Raw genomic sequence first — 26,482 nt, forward strand, 5'->3', positions numbered from 1 at the left:
GGTGCTGCTCAGGTAAAATCGTAAATCGTATTCTAATTTCTCACCGATCTAATTTGGTTTTGGTTAATTGGAACCACCAAAATTGAATACCTCAACATTGGTACAGTAAACCCCACTATTTGTATGGGATCGATAAATGATGGCTCCTCGTGTAATTGAAGCCCTCTGCCAAAAAAGTTTAGAATTGCCTATGGATGCCACAAGATGCAAAGCACTACTTTTATCTTGATAAAGCTTCTCAATTCACTTAAGTATAGTTCTTTGGCAGAAGGGTGTGGCAAAGAAATACTTTGATTATTTTGGCTGGAGCATTAAAACAGCACACATGATATTTCAGCAAATAATGGGACAGTTTCAAATCTGTGTCAATATGGGAATTTTCAAATGCTGAAAGGCAAATCAAATCAATTAAATATCAACAACAAAAACACATATGACCAAGCAGATGCTGACATAAATAGGGTTCCGTGTGACATGTTTCTATTCCATCAATAAAATATTTAACACAATTGTGTGAAAATATTGCCCTGCAAACAATTTACTCTTATGTGTGTTTTCAATTGGTGTGTATTTCTAGCTTATTTTTCTCGTACTTCTATGTCATCTCAACCCTGGAGCAGAAGAATTCACTTTCAATTATTTTCTGTTGGGTCAGCAGAATCCCGATTTACAATTTAATTATATAGAATTTAAAATTCATACCTGAGTCCAGATTCCAGCGTGTTAATTGTGTTCCCAAATTGTCCTGGACTGGCTGGTGGCAGATGTTCAGCCTCCTCCTCCTCCTCCTCCTCCTGCTGCTCCTCAGTGGTCCCTTCTGCACGCTCCTCCAGTTGTTCCCCAGGTGAGGATTTCCCCACTTTGTTTTCAATATCTTGTTCATTTCCCCTCTGTGTTTGTTCCACTGCTTCTGCTTTTTTTTCATTTGTTGTAACTACTAAAACGAGAAGATGTGACTTTAATACAATGAAAAAGAGAGAAAATGGATGGTAGATGTAACTAACTGTATAAATAGATTACATACCTAAATTGACATGACTGTCTGGTGGTCTTACGCCAGTTTCTGCAGACTTATGAAGATTGAAAGACTAGTTAAGCAACAATTAATGTAGATTGTTGTTTAGATGCCACAAATGCTACATAAATAAAGCTGAGGTTAGTTAGAACTTCACTGAATTGTAAATTAGTGCAAGAAACTCACCGCTTCATTTGATGCACAGTAGTGAACATCCCCTGGTGATACATTGAAGTTCAGTTCTCCATCTTCTACACAAAAATGAAATAAAATTGATTGACTATTTAATTACAAATGTCACTGGGATTTATTTTCATTAGTGAGACCAGGGCAACTGAAATCCACAAGAATACTGAAGTGAAATGTGAACCAAAGTCCACATCCATATCCACTTATCCTCATAAGGATTGCAGGAGTACTGGAGCCTATCCCAGCTAACATTGGGCAAAAGGCAGAGTTCACCCTGAACTGGTCACCAGACTGTTACTTGGCACATAACACTATCACTGAGTGGGAATCAATCCCATGCTGCCCACACCAAAGTCAGGTGTGTGTACCACGACAGCATCAGTGACCTCATGAACCACAGTAGATTCCATTTATCTTGAGGGCCATTATTTTGTCAGAGTACTTTAGAATTTAACGTTAATAATCCATCTATCCATTTTCCTTTGCTGCTTATCCTCACGAGGGTCGCGGGGAGTGCTGGAGCCTATCCCAGCTGTCAACGGGCAGGAGGCGGGGTACACCCTGAACTGGTTGCCAGGCAATCGCAAGGCACATTGAGACAAACAGCCGCACTCACAGTCACACCAAGGGGCAATTTAGAGTGTCCAATTAATGTTGCATGTTTTTGGAATGTGGGAGGAAACTGGAGTGCCCGGAGGAAACCCCCGCAGGCATGAGGAGAACATGCAAACTCCATACAGGCGGGTCCGGGATTTAACCTCAGAACTGTGAGGCCAACGCTTTACCAGCTGAGCCACCGTGCCGCCACGTTAATAACCCCTTCCGTTACTCTTTTCTATTTATTTTTGATAATATTTTACATCAGGTTTGCATGAAAAATCTGTTTGGAAAGGCCCAAAATATATTTTTTGTCAAGCTATTCTGTTTTTTAGTTTTTTTGCCTGTCATTTGAGATCACCAGATTTCTTATGATTACCCAACATGTGAATGAGCTTTTCTCTGATTGGATCGTTCATCTTCCCATATCCAGCACACCACTTGTGATGATAAGTGGCTTGAAAAATTGATTGAAGAAATGTTCCTTTACTGGATGCAGTACCTACCCAAAACTTCATCACCCCTGTTTCCTTCACCAACCTGTCCATTACAATCTACACCAATGAAACTCTCCCTCTCTCTCTTCCTCTTTCTTCCTCTCTCTCTCTCTCTCTTCCTCTCTCTTCATCTCTCTCTCTGTCTAAAATTTTCATAACTACATAATGTAGCACCTTCTAGAATTATAAATGCCTAAATGCCTCTGCCGCCACCGAATGCGGCCCACGAGCTCCAGCGGTAGCCCACGAACCTTTAAGTTAAAAAAAATACGGCTGATGTTTTTTCTCATTTTTTTTTCTCGGCAAGCCGTCGTCATCAACTAAAACTGCCTCGCGATCGATCGCGATGGACGCAATGAACACAACTGATCTACACCGAGGTAAAATTATTTGAAACTTGCTCCTAAGCTTCTAGCCTTAGTGGTTTTCGGCCTGGTTTCCTAGACACACAATATATCAACCTTTCTTGTCATTATCATGTCACCCAACTCCCAAGCTTTTGCTGTCATTGTGCCAACATTCAAAGTCCCCACATTCAGTTCTAAGATAGTGTTTACCCTGACTATTATGATTGATCTGGTATGGAATTCTTTTGATTGATTGCTCATATTTATTTGGCCAACTGTTCAGCTGGATGCCCTCTCTGACACAACCGTTTCCAATTATCCAGGCTTTGAAAATGCCTGCAGTTTGCAGTGTACTGGTCCTAAGTTTTCATTGTACTGTACATCACGAGGTGCTTTTGAACTGAAACATGTGGCAAATAGCTGGGTGAGGTGATGTCTCTGTTCATTTAAGTGGTCAATTTTATTGTTGCCTGAGCTTTAAATGATTGCAACATGAGAACAAGATGGAAAAAAAAACATTGCTGAATGCATTTAGGACTAATGATCCCTGTCTGCTTTGCATAGCAATTACTGTTGGTTGTCAAGAGGGTAGGCTAAGCTGTTTTGTGGCTTAACTGAGCAAAATCTGGGTGTTTCTTGAAATGAAAGCTGTCAAAAATCCCAATATAGCATATATAACATCTGAAGCAGTTCAGAGTTAAAATGCAGGGCACTGAAAATATCCCTTATCCCTTCAATAAGCATAGTTTGCATGTGAAAACAAGTTGGAACTCCTTATTATGGAAGTAAATAGGTGCCACCAGGATTTGAATTTGAAATTGACTTGAATTTCAAACAGCGAATTATAGCAGCTATTGAAAATGTGATCACTTTACATTTCAAATCCAAATCCTGTTTTCTGTGGGATTATCATGAGCAAGATTTGGTCACTGCCAAGAGGGACGTGGCTGCGCCACTGCTCTGGGCGGTGATACCTATGTCATCCCAAATATTGCCCCCCCTCAGTCTCTCAATCTGTCCAGTGGCACGGTTTGGAGGCAGGGCCAAAAGAGCTCGTGCACCTACGTCACCAAAATCACATGACTGGCCATATTGCCAGTCAAACAAAGCATTGCTGCAAGTTAATTCTATTGAGACGAAACAAAAATACGTCTTATAGCCCGGGGCCCAGAGTTTTGTCCGATACAGTTAAACATTTAGAAGGTGATAATAAACAAATGTATGTGATCATACAATTTATATCGAGAATATAGTGTTATTGATCGTAGGCCAAAGAAATTGCCATTTTGAGGGCTTTGCCATACTCAAAAACTCACCTAAACCTGCTTGTGTGCTCATGCATACATTTACTATACCACTTATCCTCACTAGGGTTATGGATAAGGTGAACCCTATCCCAGCTGACATTGGGCAAGACGTGGGGATTTGTCCCCAGCCAATCACAGGGCCAGGAATGCTCATCCTGATGAAAACTTACATCTGCTGGGCCCAAATATAGAGCTCGTGCACCTACGTCATAAAATCACGCAATTTTTGTTTATGTCACCATATTGCCGGTCAAACAAAGCATTTTTCCAAATTAATTCCTTTGAGAAAGAAAACATGTCTAGTAGCACAACACACAGAGTTTTGTCTGATTCCGTTAAACATTTAGAAGGTGATGAGAAATGAAGGTACGTTGAAAAATTAGAGACACTTGGCATAGAGGACCCATATTTAATGCCGAAGTCGATGTTTTCGCTAATAAAAAATTTGACTGTTAATTCGCTTCCACTTGTCTTGGACAACTGGATATACGCATGTATCTGGTGAGTAAGTCTGCAAGATTTACACGGAAAAGTTTGACAGCATATAAAAGTCTGGACGCATGCAAATACTTTGTTGCAATAAATCGGACATAATGATGGGTTGACAGCTCGTGAATGCGGAAGCGTATTCGGCTACATGTTAACCTTTGCCGGAATCCATCGATCTTTTCAGATAGTATTCAATACAAATACCAATATTTAAATAAATGACCGCTGGGTTTACACAAACTCGCATTCATTAACTATGATTGGGAAAAAAATAGGACGGAGTCTATCCGCGGAACGTACACAGAAGCGATTGCGGCCCCATGTTAACCTCTCTGCTAAGACAGACATTTATTTTTTCTTTTTTAAAATACGCATCTCAAATGAGCCAACTTGGCATTATAAATACTTTTTGGTAATTTGAGATTGAGAACAATAATTCCTACCTGAAATGAAACGATGGCTACACAGGCGTGTGTGTATTTTGGTTGGGCACCATCCATCGTGTTTAATTGCCTAAATCCATCGATGTTTTCTGTTCTTTTCATCTGATATTCCATAGAATGATCTGTTTGAATAGCTGTCTCGTCTGTTGTGACAACCAACAGCAGAACAGGTCTCGGCCAATTTTAAAAATCTGCTCTGGTTCAACGGCTCCTGCAGTGCAGAGCTGCTAGATTTGACCGGCAATATGGCCCCGTGCAAACTGTGACGTCATGTGCACGAGCGCTATATGGTGTCTGCATGCGTATTTGCATGTACTGGACATGCTGTGAGTGTTTGTGCTGGAGCACAAAGGCAAAGCATAATCTATCACCATTTGCTGACAGACTGGAAAATTTCCTCATGTCCACATCTACCACCTCAGACCATTCAATTTACAACAACAAACATGGATCAAAGCAACCTTTGCCAAGAATTTGTGTTCCTGCTTCATTGTCAATGAACATATTTTACCCCAACCCAGAGTTTAGGAAATCCTTGATTTAGGCAGGGTGGCACAGTGGCTCAGCTGCTAAAGCGTTGGACTCACAGTTCTGAGGTCCCGGGTTCAATCCCAGACCCACCTGTGTGGAGTTTGCATGTTCTCTCCGTGCCTGCGTGGGTTTCCTCCCACGTCCTATAAAGTGAGTGTGGCTGTTTGTCTCCATGTGCCCTGGAATTAGCTGGCAACCGGCTCAGGTTGTACCCTGCCTCCTGCCCATTGACAGCTGGGATAGGCTGCGGCACTTTCCGCGACCCTCGTGAGGATAAGCAGCAAAGAAAATGGATGGATGGATCAATGATTTAGGCAATTGACTCACCTTGCTGCTCAGTATCATTGTCGGCACCACGGAGTTGGCGCTCGTAGTTGTCATAGAGGGACAGTTGAATAATTTCTCCATCAGGGCCGAGAATCAAGCATCCAACAGCTTGGCCATCCTGAAAATCTGACGATGCCACAATATTAGGTATGCCCACCCCATCTTGTCAGCTCTGAAAATCTTGGTAATTCTCCTATTAAAATCGCAAAGCTGAATAAGTGCTGTATTTTATGTTATGTTATGTTATGTTATGTTACGTTGTGTTATGTTATCCAACCATCAATTTCCAACACTGCTCATCCTGGTTAGAGTCAGCTAACTTAAAGTGAAAAGCAGACTACACCCCGAACTGGTCACCAATCAGTCACAGAGCGCAAACAGTATTGTATAGGTATGCCCGCACAAAAGTCAGGCGAGTGTACCACTACACCATCATTTTATGTTATATTATGTTTTGTTATGAATGTGCCATGTGATTGGCAACCAGCCCACGGTGTACTCAGTCTCTTATCTATGTCAGCTGGTTAAGGCTCCATCTTACTCATTATTTGTTTTGCTTTGGGTGATCTTATACTGTGTTCTGTTATTCTACGTGGTATTTTTTTATATTCGTAGCTATGCTGTGCTATGCTATGCTATAATATGCTCTGTTATGGTAAATTACATCATGTAATACAATAATATTCTATGGCCTATGTAGGCATATTTACCTCTCAGCTTCAGTGGGGGAACCCCCCTGACCACTCCTCTTTGGGCCTCGCTGGAATCATAGGAATCCTGAAGATGTCGGTTATGTAAAAATGCTAAGGAGCTCTGCCTGCCTGGGCCTTTGCATCCTGCAACACATCCTGAGACTCCTGGTGGGAGAGACTCAGACTCTTGGAGGAGAGGACAGAGCATAACACAAGGCAGAATTACATTATAAACACTTAAAAAATGAAAAAATAAAAAATTGATGAATAATGTTCAGTTTAGATCCACCGTCCGCTGGGCATAGCAGAAGCTCTGATGATTTCTTAGACTGCTGTCCATCCGGTTGCATTGCTTTACAGAATTGTTTTCCAGTTCTGTCCCACTCGGTTGCTTTCTTTTTACACTTTCTCTGTTCTGTATGATGGAAGAACAAAATCTTTCAGATATCAAGTGAGAACAGCACCATCACATAGTTTTGTCACCATATTTCTTGAGAGGGAATAACAAAGGAAGAAGCAGTGGCTGATAATGGGACTCCTTCTGACATTCTTGGGGGTGAAATCGTAGTTCTGTCTGGACCTCCCGCTGTTTCAGAGTCCCACTAGCCTGCCCCATAGTAACATGGAGGTTTTCAATAGGAGGCGGATGCTGGTTGTGATCGATTTTGTCAACGATGGCAGACTCTCGTCTCACCTGAAACAACAAAGTCAACCACACCTATACTGAAGAAGTCCTCAGTTAGGTGACCTTTCCCGATGCTCACCATTGAGTCCGGTACTAAAGAGCTTTTTGAATATGGTCATATTAAATTTGGCATGGTGGTTACGTCACCTTCTCTGAGGCGATGGCTTCAAGGCCCTCCCAGCATTGACTTTCTCATTACATGAACATGGCATTGACTTATTTTGCACCTTCGGCTTCTCCATCACGACGGAGGTCCAAAAACATGAAAACAAGGTTGGATAACCACCAGGCAAAAGCAAGACTTAACTGTACTTGGCTATAGTGGTACAGGAACACTGGCCGTTACAACGACGCAAATACACAACAAGAAGCTTGGACACTCACACAGACGAATTCAGTCTCAGACAACGGACTGGCGAATAGTAATGTAACATACAAGGCTTAAATACATGGCATAATTAGCGACAATGAACAGGTCAGGAGCTATTGCCGGAGGCAGCCGTGCATAGCGCAGTGACCTGGCCACGCCCCCAACAACTACCTGCAACTGTACTACAGTAATCCTCTTGTGTCTTCCTCTATCTCAGATGCTCATTTTGTATCTCCCGCTTCGCTGCTCGCTCCAGCCATGCTTTGAAACTCTTCTACCTGGCAATAGTCCCTTTACAGTGAAGAAAACAAGTATTTGAACACCCTGCTATCTTGCAAGTTCTCCTACTTAAAAACATGGAGGGGGTCTGAAATTTTCATCGTAGGTGCATGTACACTGTGGGAGAGATAATCTAAAAAGAAAACTCCATAAATCACAATGTGTGATTTTTTTAATGATTTCTTTGTGTGATACAGCTGCAAATAAGTATTTGAACTATTTCTATGAGCTAGAATTCTGACCCTCAAAGACCTGTTAATCCGCCTTTAAAAGTTCACCTCCACTCCATGTATTATCCTGAATCAGTTGCACTTGTTTGAGGTCGTTAGCTGCATAAAGACACCTACCCACCCCATACAATCAGTAAGACTGAAACTTGTAACATGGCCAACATCAAAGAGCGGTCCAAAGACACCAGAGACAAAATTGTAAAACTCCACACGGCTGGAAAGGGCTACGGAGTAATTGCTAAGTAGCTTGGTGAAAAAAGGTCCATTGTTGGCACAATCATTAGAAAATGGAAGAAGCTAAACATGACGGTCAATCTAATTGGAGTGGAGCCCCATGCAAAATACCACCTCGTGGGGTCTCAATGATCCTGAGAAAGGTGAGGAATCAGCCCAGGATGACCTGAAAAGAGCTGGGACCACCGTTTCAAAGGTGACTGGTAATACACTAAGACGTCATGGTTTGAAGACATGCATGAAATGGAAGGTTCCCTTGCTTAAACCAGCACATGTCAAGGCCTGTCTTAAGTTTGCCAATGACCATTTGGGTGATACAGAGGAGTCATGGGAGAAGGTTTTGTGGTCAGATGAGACTAAAATGGAACTTTTTGGTCATGATTCTATTAACCGTGTTTGGAGGAAGACGAATGATGAGTTCCATCCCAAGAACACCATTCCTACTGTGAAGCATGGGGGTGGTAGCATCATGCTTTGGGGGTGTTTTTCTGCACATAGGACAGGACGATTCCACTGTATTAAGGAGAGGGTGACCCCGGCCATGTATTATGAAATTTGGGGGAACAACCTCTTTCCCTCAATCAGATCATTGAAGATGGGTCGTAGCTGGGTCTTAAAACATGACAATGACCCGAAGCACACAGCCAGGAAAACTCCTGGCTCCGTCAGAAGTATATCAAGGTTCTGGCAGGGCCTAGCCAGTCTCCAGACCGAAACCCAACAGAAAATCTTTGGAGGAAGAAACTCCGTGTTTCTCAGCGACATCCCAGAAACCTATCTGAACTAGAGAAGATCTGTGTGGAGCAGTGGGCCAAAATCCCTTCTGCAGTGTGTGCAAACCTTGTGAACAACTACAGGAAACGTTTGACCTCTGTAATTGCAAACAAAGGCTACTGTACCAAATATTAACATTGTTTTTCTCAGGTGTTCAAATACTTATATACAGCTGTATCGCACAAATAAATCATTCATCATTGATTGTGATTTCTGCATTTTTCTTTTTAGAGTATCTCTCTTACAGCCACATGCACCTACAATGAAAATTTCAGACCCCTCCATGATTTATAAATGAGAGAACTTGCAATATAGTCAGGTGTTCAAATACCTATTTTCTTCACCTGTACATGTATGTTCCCTGTTCCAATAGACCACCATCAATCCTCGGATATCCTACCTGCACCTCTAAGCTTCGAGTAAATAAATCATCTACATACTCCACATACACCGGCTTTTTGTTCCAATCGGTTATTATACAATTATCAATGGTGAAAATTTTCTTCATTTCATTCATTACTGTTTTTGTCACCATTTGTTACTGCCAAACAAACTTAGTATTGCTTAGTACTGCGTTATGTCTGTGTATGTTGAACATTGATTTATCGTGTGTGAGTACACAAGCGTTTTGTAGTGCTTCCCTGCGTTACACCAATCCTGTGCCATCATAGTCTTGTTACGTTTTTGTTCATGTTCCCAAGTTTTGCTTTGAAGTTATCAGACCTCGCCTTTTATGTTTTTGGACCTTGCCTGTAGCCCTGTGTTTTTGTGGCTCTGCCTACTAGGACAGCTTGGCCGTGTATGAACTCAGGTGGAATAAAACCACTCTCAACATTATGCCCTCGCCTCAGCGTCCTGCATTTGGTTCCAGTCCCTTGCTGCGTGCCCATGACACTCTCTTTCTCCCATTTTTCCTGTATTTTTTTTTCTTCTTCTCCTGTGTTCTGGACAATGTTGATTATTTTGACATCTTTACAAAGGTCACATCAATAAATGTGCCCTAAGCAATACAATGCAAGTGTCATGGTGTTGTGTGTTGGCATTACTGGACATAATACTGGGCTAGATCTGCACCTCAGGCTTTAGCTTTGATGCCTCTGACCTGTGACTTTTACATAGTTTGGAAATACCTGATGAAGGAACAGTTGAGAGCATCGTGAATGTAAAAAAAAATTGAAATTGTTTGGGGAAACAGAAGAAATAACACAAAAAATTATTATTGACATGGACTTACAGTGAGTGGATGTTGGTAGCAGGATTCAGGTGTTACATGAGGTCCAGATCTCAGATGAGGAAGACACAAGGCTGTGGGGTTAGCATCACATCATCCTATACACTTGAGCTTTGACTGACTTCCTCCAAAGAAAATACCTTTGCTTGTGCAGTGAAGAAACCCTGCTACATTGCAAGTTCTCCCACTTAGAAAATCATGGAGGTGTCTGAAATTTTCATCGTAGGTGCATGTCCACTGTGAGAGAGGCAATCTAAAAAGAAAACTCCAGAAATCACAATGTATAATTTTTTTATATGATTTATTTGTGTGATACAGCTGCAAATAAGTATTTGAACATCTGTCTATCAGCTAGAATTCTGACCCTAAAAAACCTGTTAGTCCACTTTTAAAAGTCCACCTCCACTCCATGTATTATCCAGAATCAGATGTACCTGTGTGAAGTCATTGCTGTTAGCTTGGTGAAAAAAGGTCCATTGTTGGCGCAATCATTAGAAAATGGAAGAAGCTAAACATGACGGTCAATCTCAATCGGAGTGGAGCCCTACGGAAAATATCACTTTGTGATGTCTCAATGATCCTTAGAAAGGTGAGGAATCAGCCCAGGACTACACGACAGGACTTGGTCAATGACTTGAAAAGAGTTGGGACGACCATTTCCAAGGTGACTGTTGCTAATACACTAAGACGTCATGTTTTGAAATCATGCATGGCACGGAACGTTCCCCTGCTTAAACTAGCACATGTCAAGGCCCGTCTTCAGTTTGCCAATGACCATTTGGATGATACAGAGGAGTCATGGTCGAAAGTTTTGTGGTCAGATGAGACCAAAATTTTTGGTCATAATTCCACTAACTGTGTTTGGAGGAAGACGAATGATGAGTTCCATCCCAAGAACACCATTCCTACTGTGAAGCATGGGGGTGGTAGCATCATGCTTTGGGGGTGTTTTTCTGCACATAGGACAGGACGATTCCACTGTATTAAGGAGAGGGTGACCCCGGCCATGTATTATGAAATTTGGGGGAACAACCTCTTTCCCTCAATCAGATCATTGAAGATGGGTCGTAGCTGGGTCTTAAAACATGACAATGACCCGAAGCACACAGCCAGGAAAACTCCTGGCTCCGTCAGAAGTATATCAAGGTTCTGGCAGGGCCTAGCCAGTCTCCAGACCGAAACCGAACAGAAAATCTTTGGAGGAAGAAACTCCGTGTTTCTCAGCGACATCCCAGAAACCTATCTGAACTAGAGAAGATCTGTGTGGAGGAGTGGGCCAAAATCCCTTCTGCAGTGTGTGCAAACCTTGTGAACAACTACAGGAAACGTTTGACCTCTGTAATTGCAAACAAAGGGTACTGTACCAAATATTAACGTTTGTTTTCTCAGGTGTTCAAATACTCATTTACAGCTGTATCACACCAATAAATTGTCAAAAAATCATACATTGTCATTTCTGGATTTTTCTTTTTAGATTATCTCTCACAGTGGACATGCACCTACGATGAAAATTTCAGACCCCTCCATGATTTCTAAGTGGGAGAACTTGCAATATAGCAGGGTGTTCAAATACTTATTTTCTTCACTGTATTACTTCTTGCTCATGTGTCTGATGTGCTGCAGGTACATGTCAACATGTTTCATGAATATATTTTTCCCACATTTTTTTATGTTCCTTTACCATGTTGTGGTCACACACACACGCACACGCACACCTCTCCTGTTGTTCGAGGTCTCTGAAGTTTGAGGGTTGACTCTAATTACAGATCTTCGTGAGACTGTTGCTGCATCTTTAGGACTTGGGAAAAGGGGCATGTTGTTTGTCTCACAATGTTGGGAACTCTCAGCATGTGACACTTTGACCTGGAACAAGTCAAATATTTGCTCTGGAGTACTTTACAGCCTTTAGGGACAATTGACAAAATGCAAACCCATGAATTTTATCTCAGTTAACCTGAGATTCTTCTGGTAGTTTCAGGGTTTTGTGGTCTACACAGGTCTGTAGATCTGTACTCGAAACTCTGGGAATCTGAAGGACCAGATCCAATTGGATCCTCTGGTCAATTCTTTCATTCTCACCTGCTGACAAACTTGATTTGGGTTCAACCAAATTAGGATAAAGTAAGGAGATCCTCTCTTTGTTGTTTTTTTTATTTTTATTTTTTTTACCTCCAGATGGATTGACAAGATAGGAGTTGTTTTCCCGAGGGTCGGCAAGCAACTCTTGAATGTGGTCTTCTCAAGTGGCATGAAGTCGGGAAATTCTTACTTGACGAATGTTTGGGAGTGGAGGTAAGACAGAAGTGGAAAACCGCCAGGTCAACTTGGTGGGAAACATGTACAGTCAAAATATACCCATCTATCCTCTTCCAATAGCTCTTTTCTCTTTTGGGGTTTCGAGGACCATATCCTAGTGGACTCAGGGCAAAAGGCAGCTGGTGAGGTGCTTTGAAAAACTTTTACCCACTGAAATATATTACATTTGTTGAAGAGAGCTGTGGCGAAGTGGCGCTAATGCAATTTTTTTCCCATCCAAATACATTTGTCAATGAGTAGGCTGATGCATATTTTGCCCATTGGAGGTACATTAGTTGTATTGCTCCACTTTGACGACATTAGACGATCTCACCGGCCTCAAGACTAGTTGGTGGCCTAATGGCAACCTGAGACTCTGGTGGTTACAAGGAAGTCTCTGGTATGCCTCTGGTGTCAGAGAAAAATCCAAATCAGAATACATGTAATTTCTTTACTTTTGGGTTGCAACCCACCACTTATTGAGAATAACTGCAACTAGACCACGTCACTGAGAGGCTTGATGTGGTTAAGTCATTTTATTTTCCGTTTACAAATTTGGATTTGTGTGAAGTGTTTGTTTTGGATGTAAAAATAAATTTGAATTAGAAATGTTTTTTCATGCTCACTTATCATCCACCCATCCATTTTCTGAGCAGCTTATCCTCATGAAGGTTGCAGGGGTGCTGGAGACAATCCCAGCTGTCATCGGGGAGGTGGCAGGGTACACCCTGAACTAGTTGCCAGCCAATTGCAGGGCACTTGGAGACAGACAGCAGTCACACTCACAATTACAAATAGGGGCAATTTAGAGTCTCCAATTAATGCATGTCTTTGGAATGTTGGAGGAAACAGGAGTGCTGAGAGAAAAGCCACTCAGGCATGGGGAGAACATGCAAACTCCACACAGATGGACCTGGTATTTGAATCTGGTCCTCTGAAGTGTGAGGCCAACGCTCATGCCGCCCTAATTTATCATTGACATTATTTTTATGTTGTTATTTGACTGGCAGTGACCCTGTATATTATTGGATGTGCAGTATTTCATTTATTACTTAAATAGTGAGGATTCTATCAGGGCAACACGGTGGCGCAGCTGTGATTGTGAGTGCGGATCTTGTCTGTCTCCATGGATTGGATGTAAACCAGTTCAGGGTGTACCCTTTCTCCTGCCAGATGGCAGTTGGGATTGGCTCCAGCACTCCCATGACCCTTCTGAAGATAAGCGGCTGAAAAAATGGATGGATGGATGGATAGATGGATGAATGGATGGATGGATAGATGGATTGACTATCAGTTTCAGGTTTTCGCTCATGCCCCCTATTTAGCAGAACTCTTCATATTCCACCTCTGACTGTGCTTGTGCTGTGTTTGGACGTTATAGGGCTAATTGTTTTCCACGCAATGTTATCTTAGTAAGAGTGCAGGCAAAATTTTTAAATCTCGCTGTGCCAAGTTGTTGCAACTGATCAGTCTTGCCAGTCGCCGTGACATCTCAGACACCGAACATTTCCCTTAAAAATGGTGACATTGTTCCTCTCTCTTTCCTTCTCTGATATTGAACTATCACAGATAGAATTTGGATTTTTGGAGGTGGGTGGGGGACGCGGATTGAATCAGGCACAGTATAACTGCCTGTTCAGGTTTGAATATACAGTCTGACCTCCCTTAAGAAGAAAAATTTCAGACTTTGCAGCAACCAAACTGTTTTTCTCCTTTGCATGTAGGTTTTTAGTATAACATCATTGGGACACAGAAATTCTCCACCACAATAAAGTGCCACTGTCATGAAATTATTTTTAGTATGCTATTAATGAAAAAACGAATAAATTTTTTCACCACAAAACATAATTTGGACGTATATGGCTTTTTGTAACTCCCCCCATAAAAATCCTCTCGAGGGATTTGTTTTCGACAAGAAGAAGGAAGTGACGTTAAGGGCAGTAGCACACTCAAGCGGACTTGTTTCTCTATTAAGTTAGGGAAGGTAGCTCTTTGTTCCTTCGACTCGTAGCATTGCTGGATATTGCTTGAACACTCGGGAGGATAGATTTTCCCAGACCCAGTTCGTCGTGCTAAATGGATTGCACGACTACAAAGGACAAGTGCTTTGTGGGTTCCAAATAACAGGTAGATGTGTATAGAACTACTAAAAAAAAAAAACAATAGTTGGGGCGGGGGTGGACGTAATCCTTTGAGAACATAACAAAAGATCCGGGTCCATATGTCAGAGGTGCTAAATGTGTCGAGGTCCCCGTCGGCGCCGTATCCGCCGATCAAGGCTTCGGCCGAGCTTCCGTGTCTCATAGTAGGCTGGCGGACTATCCGCCGCCGAAGCCGTGCCTCACGGAATAGGCGCACAGCTTCATCCGGGCTGGCTCGTACATACTGTCTGGGAGTCTGTTGTTAGTTAGAAGTGAGACCCATATCATCTAAATATGGCTCGAAACTGTAGGGTAATATTGCCTATTTCACTCGATGACTCGTGAGATATTCTCTTCTTCAAAAAGAGCTTCCGTGTTTGAAGGGGTGTGTCCCATAGTAGGCGCCACAGCGTGTTTTCAATGGCAAATGTCTGGGGTGACGTCACTGGTAGTAGATGCAACCAATATGGCTACTACTTGGAGGTCGAATGACACTTCCGCAACTTTGCGTATGGATGACGTGCTCTCCGCTCATATTTATTTTTTCATATAGACATTGAAGTGACTAAATATTCTATGTATTTTTCATTTCAATATCTATTTTGGAATGTTTATAGGAATGACACTTGGGCTTTACGGCGACGCCTTACAGGAGGGCTTATAGTATACAGTATTGTAGCTTTCATTTTTGTCAAAGTGCTCATCCTATCTCTTAAAGGATTCATGTTTATTCACGTGACAGTGATACCAACAAATAATAAACATAATTTAGGAAATTTTGTTATTTCTGAAAGCTGAATCAAACTGTTTGCCCTTTGCATTAAACAGTATCCAAGAACCAGCTCTTATTTTTAAAGTGACTGCCTTAGACTGTGCAGCTGTATGTAATGAAGTTTACTGGGTAAAAGGCAAATATGTAGTCACTTCCTGCTCACCTGAGCATTCTGATGCAAGATGAGAGGCCTGTGATCAACTTCCTGAGTGTGATGCCGTGTGACCCTTCTGTTTCTGTTTGTCACCGATCCAGATTCAGTTCCTAGTGTAACCAAGTCCTGCAGACACCAGAGAGAAATCTTTTGGGTCAGTCCTCGCAAGGTAGAAGGACTTGTGGGATTTTATCTTGGGGTTTGGTGAAGAAGTTTCATTTATACTTGAGAGTAGAGAAGTAGAGGGCCCCGCCGAGTGCTGTATGTCTTTGGGATGGTCGACTTTTCGCTCCCGAGCAGATGTCCACTGTTGGTCAGACGCAGCAGAGCATCATGGGATTTCCAGATGTAATAGTCCTAAATCGCCAGGGTCATATCATTTTTAAAGACATTTTTAAGTCTTGAAATCATTAGGTTGTAAGCTGTCTTATTAGTGCTGAACAATACCACTTCTTGTCTAGTGAGATCTAACGATTTATCTGATGGAATGATTAGCAAATAGGCCTACACCTCTTATTTTGTGTTAGCGCTAAGTTGCTAATATTTATATTATTTTATAAGCATGATTACACTACATTTTGTATGATGATATGAAAATGCAAACGAGCGCATTTATCTTTTGGCATGCACTGTGTATTCATTGGCATGGCTTCTTTAGCATTTGACTATGTCTTTGTTGCATCACACACATCACACGCCAAGCCCATCTAATCACAATTTTTTAAAAACAAAATATGTCCTTCAGATATTAGGTTATTTAAAAAAAAAAACGCAGGCACTTGTTTTTTATTGGACAGCAACAGTATGTATATTTGGTGCAGAGTACAGGTACTGTAGGTGTACAATATTAGACTAATGCCGATCCGGTAAAGGTAAACTCCGGTCCGGTAAATTAAATTCAGTTCTGTGGCCCATTTTTCTTCTTTACTTTTGAAAAATCAGGCAGATTTTTTTTCATGTTGTATTTAAAAACAAATACAAAAAAAAATTACATTTTTTTGATTAATGATGCTAGTTTTATAAAAATACGCAGCTTCACCGTGGATTATGGGAGCATTTTTTGAATTAGTATTTTGTCACGGCCTAATTTTTAGATGATGAATGCTGATGTTATAATTGGCTCTGTTGTATGATTAATTTGACTTTTGTTTTGCAAAAATCTGAATCAGTATAGTCAACATGAGTGGGAGTACACATAAATGATCATAGGAATTAAGTGAAAGTTAATGTTTCCATCCCTGATGCTAACATTTTAAGTGAAATTTGACATGTGGGGCACCTGTGGCGTGAAGCAGACGTCCAGGCGGCCATGACCGCCTGCGCTCGCTGCGATGACACGACCACACCCCCGACTCAGCGGCGACAGGGACAAATCCTTCATGGTGATTCTTCCTACAGAATCTCATCTAAAACGGCATTTATTAAATCTGCTCACACATTCCAGGGTCATTGAGGTTATAATCCTATGCATAAATCCAAGGAAATCTATAATCTAGAAAAATTTAGTGTTGATCAAAGGACAATGGACATACCTGCTGCCTCTTCAGTTTGGGTCAGTGCATGAGTTCTTGTTGCTAGGATGAGTGATTCACTAGTTTGTGTTAGCGTTGCCAAGCTGCAACTGCTTGGATTAACACGCACATGTCCAGGAAGTGTTGTATTTGTTTAAGTAAGAGTAAGAAGATCATCTTTGTGGACTAATACTGCACCCATTTCACACGAATTGCGTGGAAGTACATTCCAGACAGATACTGTATGTCCTGACATACTAATCGAACAGATCATTCATTCCTTTCATCCACCTTTTCCTCACGGGCATGTCGGAGCCTATCCCAACTATCTTCGTGCAAGAAGTGTGGAACACCCTGAACTGGTCGCCAGCCAATCAGAGGGCACATATAAACAAAGAAGCACTTTACACTCAGATTTACCCCTACTGGTAATTTGGAGTCATCAATCAACCTATCATGTATGTTGTTGAGATGTGCGAAGAAACCAGCCTACGGCAAAGAGAGAACAGGAAACCTCCAGGTGAGGCCGGGATTTGAATCTCAATCCTCACAACTGTGAAGTAGATGTTGACTATTTGACCACCAAGCCTCCTCAATCAGATCGTGCATCCATCCATTTTCAACACGGCTTTTCCTGGTTAGGGTTGCGGGGCGCTGGAGTCCATACCAGCAGATTTCGGCAGGATGCAAGGTGAACTTCATCCTGAAATGGTCACCGTTCAGTTGGATGGCACAGATAGAGCTCGTGCACCTACGTCATAAAGTGAGATAAAAATTATATGTACAACCATATTATCAAATGTAATGTTCCAATACTCTTGAATATTGTTCCAAATATTACAATAAAAAATATTAACCATATTTATCCACACAGACATAATTGTAGAACTATTATATTATCCACTTGTTTCATTAAAACAAGTAATCTCAGTTTAAAGGAATAACACATTAACTACAATTCTGGGAACACAGGACACTGCCACCCACACTTAGGTCAGGGCTTTAAAGACACAGGCCAGGGACAAAGGGATGCGGATGCAGACGGAATAAAGAACTCTGTCAGGGTAAAAACAAATAAACCTTTGAAAATGTTATGATGTTTTCTTCACTTTCTACGTAACATTATGTTGACTTCTGTATCAATTAACCTGTGTGATTCTTAATAAAAGGCTCAGGTAGAGTATGAAGCTTCAGAGATCAGGCCAACTCACTGTGACTTCATCTCTCCAGGCCAGAATCGTGCCTTTGGTGTCCGTGTCTATTGTCTCAAAAGTTGTTGTGGCGAGGGTCACTCCTTAACTCAGGGTGTGATTCTCCCATGACATAAAATCACAGGATTTTTGTTTACGTCCCCATATTGTTGAAAATTAAATCTGAAAATCTAAATCTATACGACCATACTCACTCACATTCACACTGTCATTGAGTGGGAACTGAACCTATGGTCAAGTCCATTGTATGGACCTGTGATGTGGTTTATTCTGTTGAAAATCTTAATTTGCTCTTTTATTTGTATATTTGTAGAAGCCGCTTTTCAATTTTTTACATATTTCATTCCAAGTACAGTAAGTACAGAGTCCCAGAAAGCTCTCTGATCCATTTCACTGCACATCTTGATTGCATCATTGGTGCATTCATGTAACAATGCAGTATATGAACATTGCAACAATATTTTTATTTTAACTTAAATTTTTTTAAGTCCTAATTGAAGAGTCATTTTTGGAATTATAAGGTAAAAGTTAGTATATGGTACATCTTCAACCAGCCTGTCCCAGGACACATATTGCAAGCATTCATACTCACATTCATGCTGACTGAATGAGAATGGAACCCACATTTTCCCACTGCATACACCATCACTGACTTATTTTCTTTTTATTCAATTTTATCACCTTTTGTTGAATGTTATAATTGTAATTCAGTTATGGCCAAGCAGGTTATTTATTGATCTGTTTTAATTCCAACAATCTTTGTACATAATGTCAACATATCAAATGATGGTCCAATCGAGCTTTTTGAATACACCTTTGAAACTCTTTTATAAAACATTTATATTTGTGTCAATGTTTAAGTATTGGAACATAATTTGGTCGTTGCCGGCCACCTCACCTGTAAAAATGAACATTCTTGAAAATATACATACGTTTTTGAATGCTCTATAAAAGTTGAGATTGTTTTACGCAAATTTTCCGATCAACTGTTTGAAGTGGTAACAGGTAATGTAAATCTATACATATTTAAAATGTATTGTAGGTAAAATATTTTTTTGACTATATGCAGTACACACACACAGATATCGTCACATTAGGCTGTCTTAACTTTATTAAAGGTTTGTGGTTTATATCTCATCTCTGATAACTACTTTTATTTTATTACTATTTTGTCATTTTTTCATCCTAAATATGTCATTTCAGTTTGTTGTTTTTTTAAATGTATTTTGTATCACTGTTACAGTTTATTGAAAGGCTGAAACTTACATTTTCCCCTAATTTACTTTCTATGAGCATGAGGCATATTAGAGGATAATCCGATTAATTTTATGAGGTGAGGGGCACACGTAAGCAAGACAAGGATGATATCATCACAATACAGTAATGCGATACAGTGTTTATATAACTTTAAATTTTCCAGTATTTTTTAAAATATTTTTTTCTTTAATTGTGCGATTAAGCAACAAGCCTGAAGCTGCAAATCATTTGGTTGCACCTCAGAATAAAAGGTTTTGAAATCAGGTTAGTAGTTGTGATTGAAGGCAATGGGTTTAAGTATAGCATCCTGACCCTCTGCATATATATATTTAGAATGATTATTTGCATTTTAAATAAATAAATAAAATAAATAAAAATATGTTCTTAATTGAATATTGAATAGTTTTTAGTATTTGAGCCCATATTTATCACTGTATCAGTTTATCAGTCACTTCATGTAATCTTGGAGGTATTGAAACATTACAACTGTTTTTTTGCTGACCTTTTTGTCAAACTAATATGTTTAACAATTCAATATAAAAAACAAGTTTGCTTTGTAAAACAAAGCTGTTTTAATATTTGTATTTATTCGCTTAATTAAGATGGACACAATCATGACAGAATTTAAGAAAACTCAGCGCTGATTATGATCACATGCGCATCGGCCACTTCATCAGGTACATCAGCAAACTGTAGTAAGCATTCTTCCTCTTCAATAAACACGTAATTAAAAAAACAAATACAAAAGCAAACATTCAAATATGAATATCAACACTCCCTTATCTATATACTTTTATCATGTAAAAAGAGGGACATTCAATAATAGCTTACATTTAGACAGCTTTATGAAACCTATCGGCGAAAGAAAGAATGAAAGAATGAAAGAAGGAAAGAGAGAAAGAAAGGAAGAAAAAGAAAGAACATATCAAAGTCGGTTCTAGAATAAATACAGATTTGGGATGCTTTTCTCAACATCAAACAGAATGCAACCCTAATTAATACCCATGCAGTGCTTTTTAGTTTTAACTAGTACTATCGTCAATTTCTTTTATATTATATGGTAATTCACACAAGACACCCATTAAAATGAATGCTGTGAGGTTGGTGACTCACTGAGGAGACTTGCACATACAATACTTATACTAAAAAGCAATGGTAACTATCAAAATCCTTTATATTTCTGTCATGATTAATACAGCAGTATATAGATACACTTATTTTAATGGTAAAATGTGGATATCAACTGAAATAAGAGCATACTAGAGTATTTATATTAGAGTATTTTGGCATCCCTGGAGCCAGGCTTGAGGAACTGAAGTGTGACGATGAGTTTGATGCACTGACGAAACCATGGGTAAAAAAGGGCATAGATGATGGGGTTCAAGCAGGAGTTAATGTGGGTCAACCAGATCTCGTAGGCGGCCAAAGTGGCATCCACGGAGGTGTCCTCGCCCGCTATGGTGGGGAAGTAATAGGGGCAGAAACAGATTAGGAAGACTACCACCACAATACCCAGCGTTCTGGCCGCCTTCAACTCACTCTTCTTCACGGTGCCCTGGACCTGGCCGGCATTCACGTGCAAGCGCATTCGATGAGCGTGCCTGACGGTGATCGTAAACACCCTCATGTAGAGCATTACAATGACAGTGATAGGCAAGACAAAGGTAAAGACCAGGTCCAGTGTGCCTGCCATGTTACTGATGTTGACAACACACTCCCCCAGACAAGAGATAGATTTACCCGGCTGCCCCAGGTGGTCATGGAGTAGCAAAAGCCGGTAGACGACGGAGCAGAGCCAGCAAAGGCCCACGCTGACCCACGCCCTCCTCTTGGTGACCTGGCTCAGGTAGGAGAGAGGCTTGCAAATGGCCACGTAGCGGTCCACCGAGATGAGCACCATGTTGGCCACTGAGGCTGACGTGATGATGTAGTCGGCCACGTAGTACAGCGCACACGCCACGTTGCCCAGAAGCCAGCAGGTCTCAATGTAGATGATCTCTACGGGCATGAGCACAAGCCCCACCAGGAGATCAGAGACAGACAACGAGAGTAGGAGGAGGTTGGTGGGTGTGTGCAGCTGTCTGGAGAGAGCACAACAACATCACCACAACAGCAACTAATACGAACAAATGACAATAAGTGTGATAAAGAAGTGTGCCTGAAATAGGAAATGGCGAAGATGACAAATAGGTTGAGCGCCACAGTGATGAGTGAAATGGAAGACAGCAGCAAGTAGAACAACATGGCCTGGCCAGGTGGCTGCTTAGGCGTCCTGCACGAAGCATTAGTTTGTGGGTAGCAGAGTGCCACCAACTCGTCGCTCTCCATCGTAGGAGTTGTACGATCAAGGAGGAGGAGCCACTTGCTTCTCTCTGGTCGAGTCTCTTGTCTTGTCTTGTGTTAGCTTTATCACTTCATGCGCCGGACAGAAAGGTCACGTGGCGCCAGTTAACCCACTGAAAGGCCCGCCCTCCTCACCTCAACTTTCGCTCAGTCCTTTTTTTTTCACTATTACGTTCAATTATTTTGTGCAATTCCTCAATCGAATGAATTATCAAAGCAAGAACCGGGATGACTGAACAATATTAAATCAGTAGTGTATATTTCTGTATACTGACAATGACGATTTGTGTATACTGACGATGTAAGTTGTTCACTTGACTGACTCGCATTCAGGTCGCATAAATTCAGTTCCCATTCAGTAGTGAATGAGTCTCTATCTGTGCCAAGTGATCGAGTATTGCAGTACAGTGGTCCCCAACCCCCGATCTGTGGACCAGCACCGATCCTACAGGCATTTGTTGCCTTTCTGTTTTACTCCCTTTCTGCGTGTGAAATGTGTTTTATTAAAAAAAAAAAAAAAAAAACAATGAAGATCTTCTCCACTGCAACAGCTTTACGTTGCAATAGACATTTCAAGATTGCACAGAATGCTGCAGCAGCCAACCCCAAAGGATCATTTCATAAACTGATTCAGCTGATTCAGTTGACTGAACAGATTTGTACTTTTGAGTGAAATGTTCAAGTATGAAAGTACACTCGAGTGAACGTTGGTCATGTGATACATTTTAAAAAAAGTCTGCAAACTAGCAAAGCGAGGCGAAAACTAATGTCTTCAGAGAGCTTCTTTCCAAAAGAAAATATGCCACCTGAGGAGCCAGAAGAAGCGCTTAAAGAAAGCTGGTTGTGTTAATATTTTATACGTATTTTATATTTTTTAAATATATATATATATATATATATACACACCACTTTGACAGCTGGTCTGTGGAAAAAAAACACGTCAAAAATAATAAGACATTTGAGCGAGCGACTGGAGTTTTGAAGGACCTCATTCACCATTTGTGTGCCGTGGATAAGGGATTATGCTCTGTTTCTCAGAGTACTCGTACTCTCATAGTACAGTCAGGGCAACAGATTAAATTTTGGAACCCAACAGTAGTGTGTGGTGTACACAAGATAGCGTATAACGATATATCCACTGACAATTGTGAGTCTCCTCACCAAAATCAGTTGTCAGCGTACAAAGAGTAACCTGTGAGAAGCAGCATTGTGTAACAGGGCATTCAGATAGCGAGACAACATGAAGAAAAGAAGAACGTGTAGAGTACAAGAAGAAAGAAGGCCTTTTCAGAAAGTCCCACTTCCTAACCCAGGACGCTTGCACGTAAACCATGTGTTCATGCACTCTTGAACAACGGAGGAACGAGTTCAAATGCTGGCCCAAGGAGAAACCTTTGACAAACGTCAAACAGTTTAAAATTTCTATTTAGAATTTTGTACCGAGTTGTCTATTTTATGGCACACAAAAAGAACAAAGTAATTCTTGTACTAGTTGTATGTATATCCATCCATCTGTTTTCTTAGTCGCTTATCCTCACAAGGGTTTTTTGTAGGGGGCCCTATAGCTCAGTGGTTAGAGCATTGGTTTGGTAAACCAGGGGTTGTGAGATTATTTCTCACTGGGGCCTCCACTCCCCAAGAGGGGTTGTGTCAGGAAGGGCATCTGGTGTAAAAACTGTGCCAAAAAAATATGAGCGTTCATCTGATATGACATGCTGTAGCGACCCGTAATGGGACAAGCTGAAAGAAAGTTATTGGAGGGTTTATTGTACATACGAATTTTCGGGAGATTCTTCCTTTAAGCTACATTGAGGTTACACTGTCCTGTTCTGTATGAATGTTTTATTAAACATTATTACTGAAACTTAAGCATCTTGGCTTATGGTAAACTCAACTTTTTGTATGCGCGGAGTAATTTGACAGTATCTACCATCATCAACGAATTCAGAAAGGCTGGACTGCTACCAAAAGAGAGCAACTCAACTTCAGCTGTAACTGTGCCTTGAGATGAATATGACTAGGGTGTCAGAAACACTGAAACGTTGTGAGATGCAGACATTATGTGGCTCTTCAATAGTGATACTGAAGACGAGGACTTCATTGGATTCAGTGAACAGGAGGAGGACGAATAAAAACAATGACTTTCCTGTTGTTAGATCTGTTTTACTGTCGTGTTTCACTCAAACAAGGTAAGTAAATAAATATTTATGTTGCAGTCTCTGTGTGTGTGTGTGTGTGTGTGTGTGTGTGTGTGTATGTTTCTATTAAAGGGCCACTGTCATGAAATGCAGGATTTTTAGTATGTTATTAATGTAAAAAACGGCAGCCGACATGGACCCATGCATTTTTCTTTTTTTTTTTACCACAAAACATGATTTTGCCGTATACAGCTTTTTGTAACTCCCACCATGAAAATCCTCTTGAGGGATTTGTTTTCGAGAAGAAGCAGGAAGTGACGTACATGGCAGGACCGCCCTCAAGTGGACTCGTTTGTTTCTATTAGTTTTACCTGCAGGAAAGGAGCTCGTTGTTCCTTCATGTTAGCCAAAATGCTGGCTCATTGCATTGCTGGGCATTGCTTGAACATTTGGGAAGATGGATCTACCCTTCATAAGTTTGCAAGAGACCCGGTTCGTTGTGAAAAATGGATTGTACAGGTGCAAAGGACGAGAGCTCCATGGGTTCCAAATGACAGGTAGCTGTGTATACGGCTACTAAAAAAAATAATAGTTTGGGGCAGTCCACAAAATCCGTCTCTCATAATTTAACAAAAGATCCGCGTACATATGACAGGGGTGCTAAATGTGTCGATGTGCGAGTCGGGCTCGCCCGCGAAGGCTGCCGTGACAGTTCGCCAGTGAAGGCTGCTGCATCGTGCCTCGTAGACGAGCACGGCTTCGGCCAGGCTGGTTCATACATACTCTCTGGGACTCTGTCGCCACGATGCCAGTATGCATGAGCCTGCCTGGCGGAAGCCGTGCTCGTCCGCAAGGACCGACACGGCAGCCTTCGCCAGCTTCAGCGCCACGTCCGCCGGTCACGCCCCTTCTGACACGGAAGCTCTTTTCGAAGAGGAGAACATCCCACAACCAAGTGAAGTAACCGGGGCAATATTACCCGATGGTTTCAAGCCATATTCAGATGATATGCGATCACGGCCAAACCGCCTCCCCGTCTGCGCGGCGGAGATGAGCCATCGCGGCCCGGCGACGCGGCGAGCCACCCTGGCTGACAAGGCTTGTTGACAAGGCACCAAGGTGACTTATCACGTCGCCGAGCCGGGCAGTTTTACGGCGTTGTCGTCCCTCTCGGCTGATGAATAATTGTTTATCGCTGCCGGCATCTGCGTTGTTGTTCATCGCGGACGCCACCGCCGGCTATGAACAACCCTGTTGGCAATGGCACACTCAGCCGCGTACGATGACAACACTGTAAAGCAGCCCGGCTCGACATCGTGATAAGCCACTTCGGTGCTGAAGATGAGCCAGCCTGGCTGACAAAACTGGCGGTCGGCTCGGCCTTGTCAACAAGCCTTGTCAGCCAGGGTGGCTCGTCGTTGAGAAGGGGCCCCAATGGCTTATCTCCGCCGCGGAAATGGATCAGACGGGGAGGCGGTTTGTCCATGATCGCATATCATCTGAATATGGCTCAAAACTATCGGGTAATATTACCCCGGTAACTTCACACGGTTGCATGATGTTCTCTTCTTCGAAAAGTCAGAAGGGGCATGTTCGTCTCCCATAGTAGGGTCCACAGCATGTTTTCATTGGCAAATGCCGGGGGTGACGTCACGGACATCAGAAGTAGCCAATATGTCGACCACCTGGATGTGGAATGACACTTCCGCAACTTTGCGCACGGATGACGCGCTCTCTGCACATATTTATTTTTTCGTATAGACATTGAAGTGAATAATGTTACATGTATTTTTCATTACACAATATCTTTTTTAGAATGTTTTTAGGGATGACACTTGACCTTTAAGTTCACAATGTATTGGCACTTTTTGTCTATATCCATGGTGCATGGTCCGGCGTGGCTCGCGTATGGAGAAAAAAAAACTTCCACAAAAGTGGGTGAGCCGTCTTAACCAGTGCGTGCTGTCATCCAGAAAGTACCAGATGTGTTTGAAAATGCTTAACATTGAATGCATGTGACTGTCTGTACGTGTGTGTGGCCATGGTGCCATGTATCTCCTTTAATGTTGTGTGAATATGTTCCCATAACTGTGGGAAACGTATATTTTAAGGGTTAAATGAGAGAGTTAATTTTTTTAGGGTTACAATGTGATGCCCTTGCTCACTGAATGCCCACCCAAAACATATTTTCTGGCACCAATTCTGCTCCACAGCACCAAATGATTGGTCAGGATAATCAGAAACATCAGATAGTCGGGCCTTTTCTTACTTTGATTGAAAGAGACACACTGGCTCAAATTAACCCCAATTATCAATATTTACAATGCTATCCAAGTGTAGCTTTTGGAGCATAAATAAATGTATGGATACATGGCGGGATGGATAGGTGGGTTGGTTGGTTGGCAAGACATTTGACATTTGGA

The 26,482-nt window shown here is 41.6% G+C and overlaps 1 protein-coding gene and 1 pseudogene across 1 annotated transcript; one reads left to right on the forward strand and one right to left on the reverse strand.

Annotated features, from left to right (window-relative positions):
* Positions 1 to 803: 803 nt before the first annotated feature.
* Positions 804 to 26,482, forward strand: part of LOC133512492 (trace amine-associated receptor 1-like) — a 32,030-nt pseudogene continuing 6,351 nt past the window's right edge.
* Positions 20,852 to 21,906, reverse strand: LOC133512182 (trace amine-associated receptor 13c-like). The gene is made up of 2 exons (XM_061841552.1): positions 21,737 to 21,906; positions 20,852 to 21,659 (listed from the first exon to the last, which is right to left on the reverse strand). The coding sequence occupies exons 1-2, from the start codon at positions 21,904 to 21,906 to the stop codon at positions 20,852 to 20,854; spliced, it is 978 nt and encodes a 325-aa protein (XP_061697536.1).

Source organism: Syngnathoides biaculeatus, chromosome 14, assembly GCF_019802595.1.
Source record: "Syngnathoides biaculeatus isolate LvHL_M chromosome 14, ASM1980259v1, whole genome shotgun sequence".
Taxonomy (NCBI): Eukaryota; Metazoa; Chordata; class Actinopteri; order Syngnathiformes; family Syngnathidae; genus Syngnathoides; species Syngnathoides biaculeatus.

Bases quoted from the DNA above. Each gene is read 5' to 3' on its own strand.
- LOC133512182 (XM_061841552.1), bottom strand. From the start codon at position 21,906: ATGGAGAGCGACGAGTTGGTGGCACTCTGCTACCCACAAACTAATGCT. The intron at 21,660-21,736 runs GCACACTTCTTT...TGCTCTCTCCAG, and splicing joins TTCGCCATTTCCTATTTCAG to ACAGCTGCACACACCCACCA.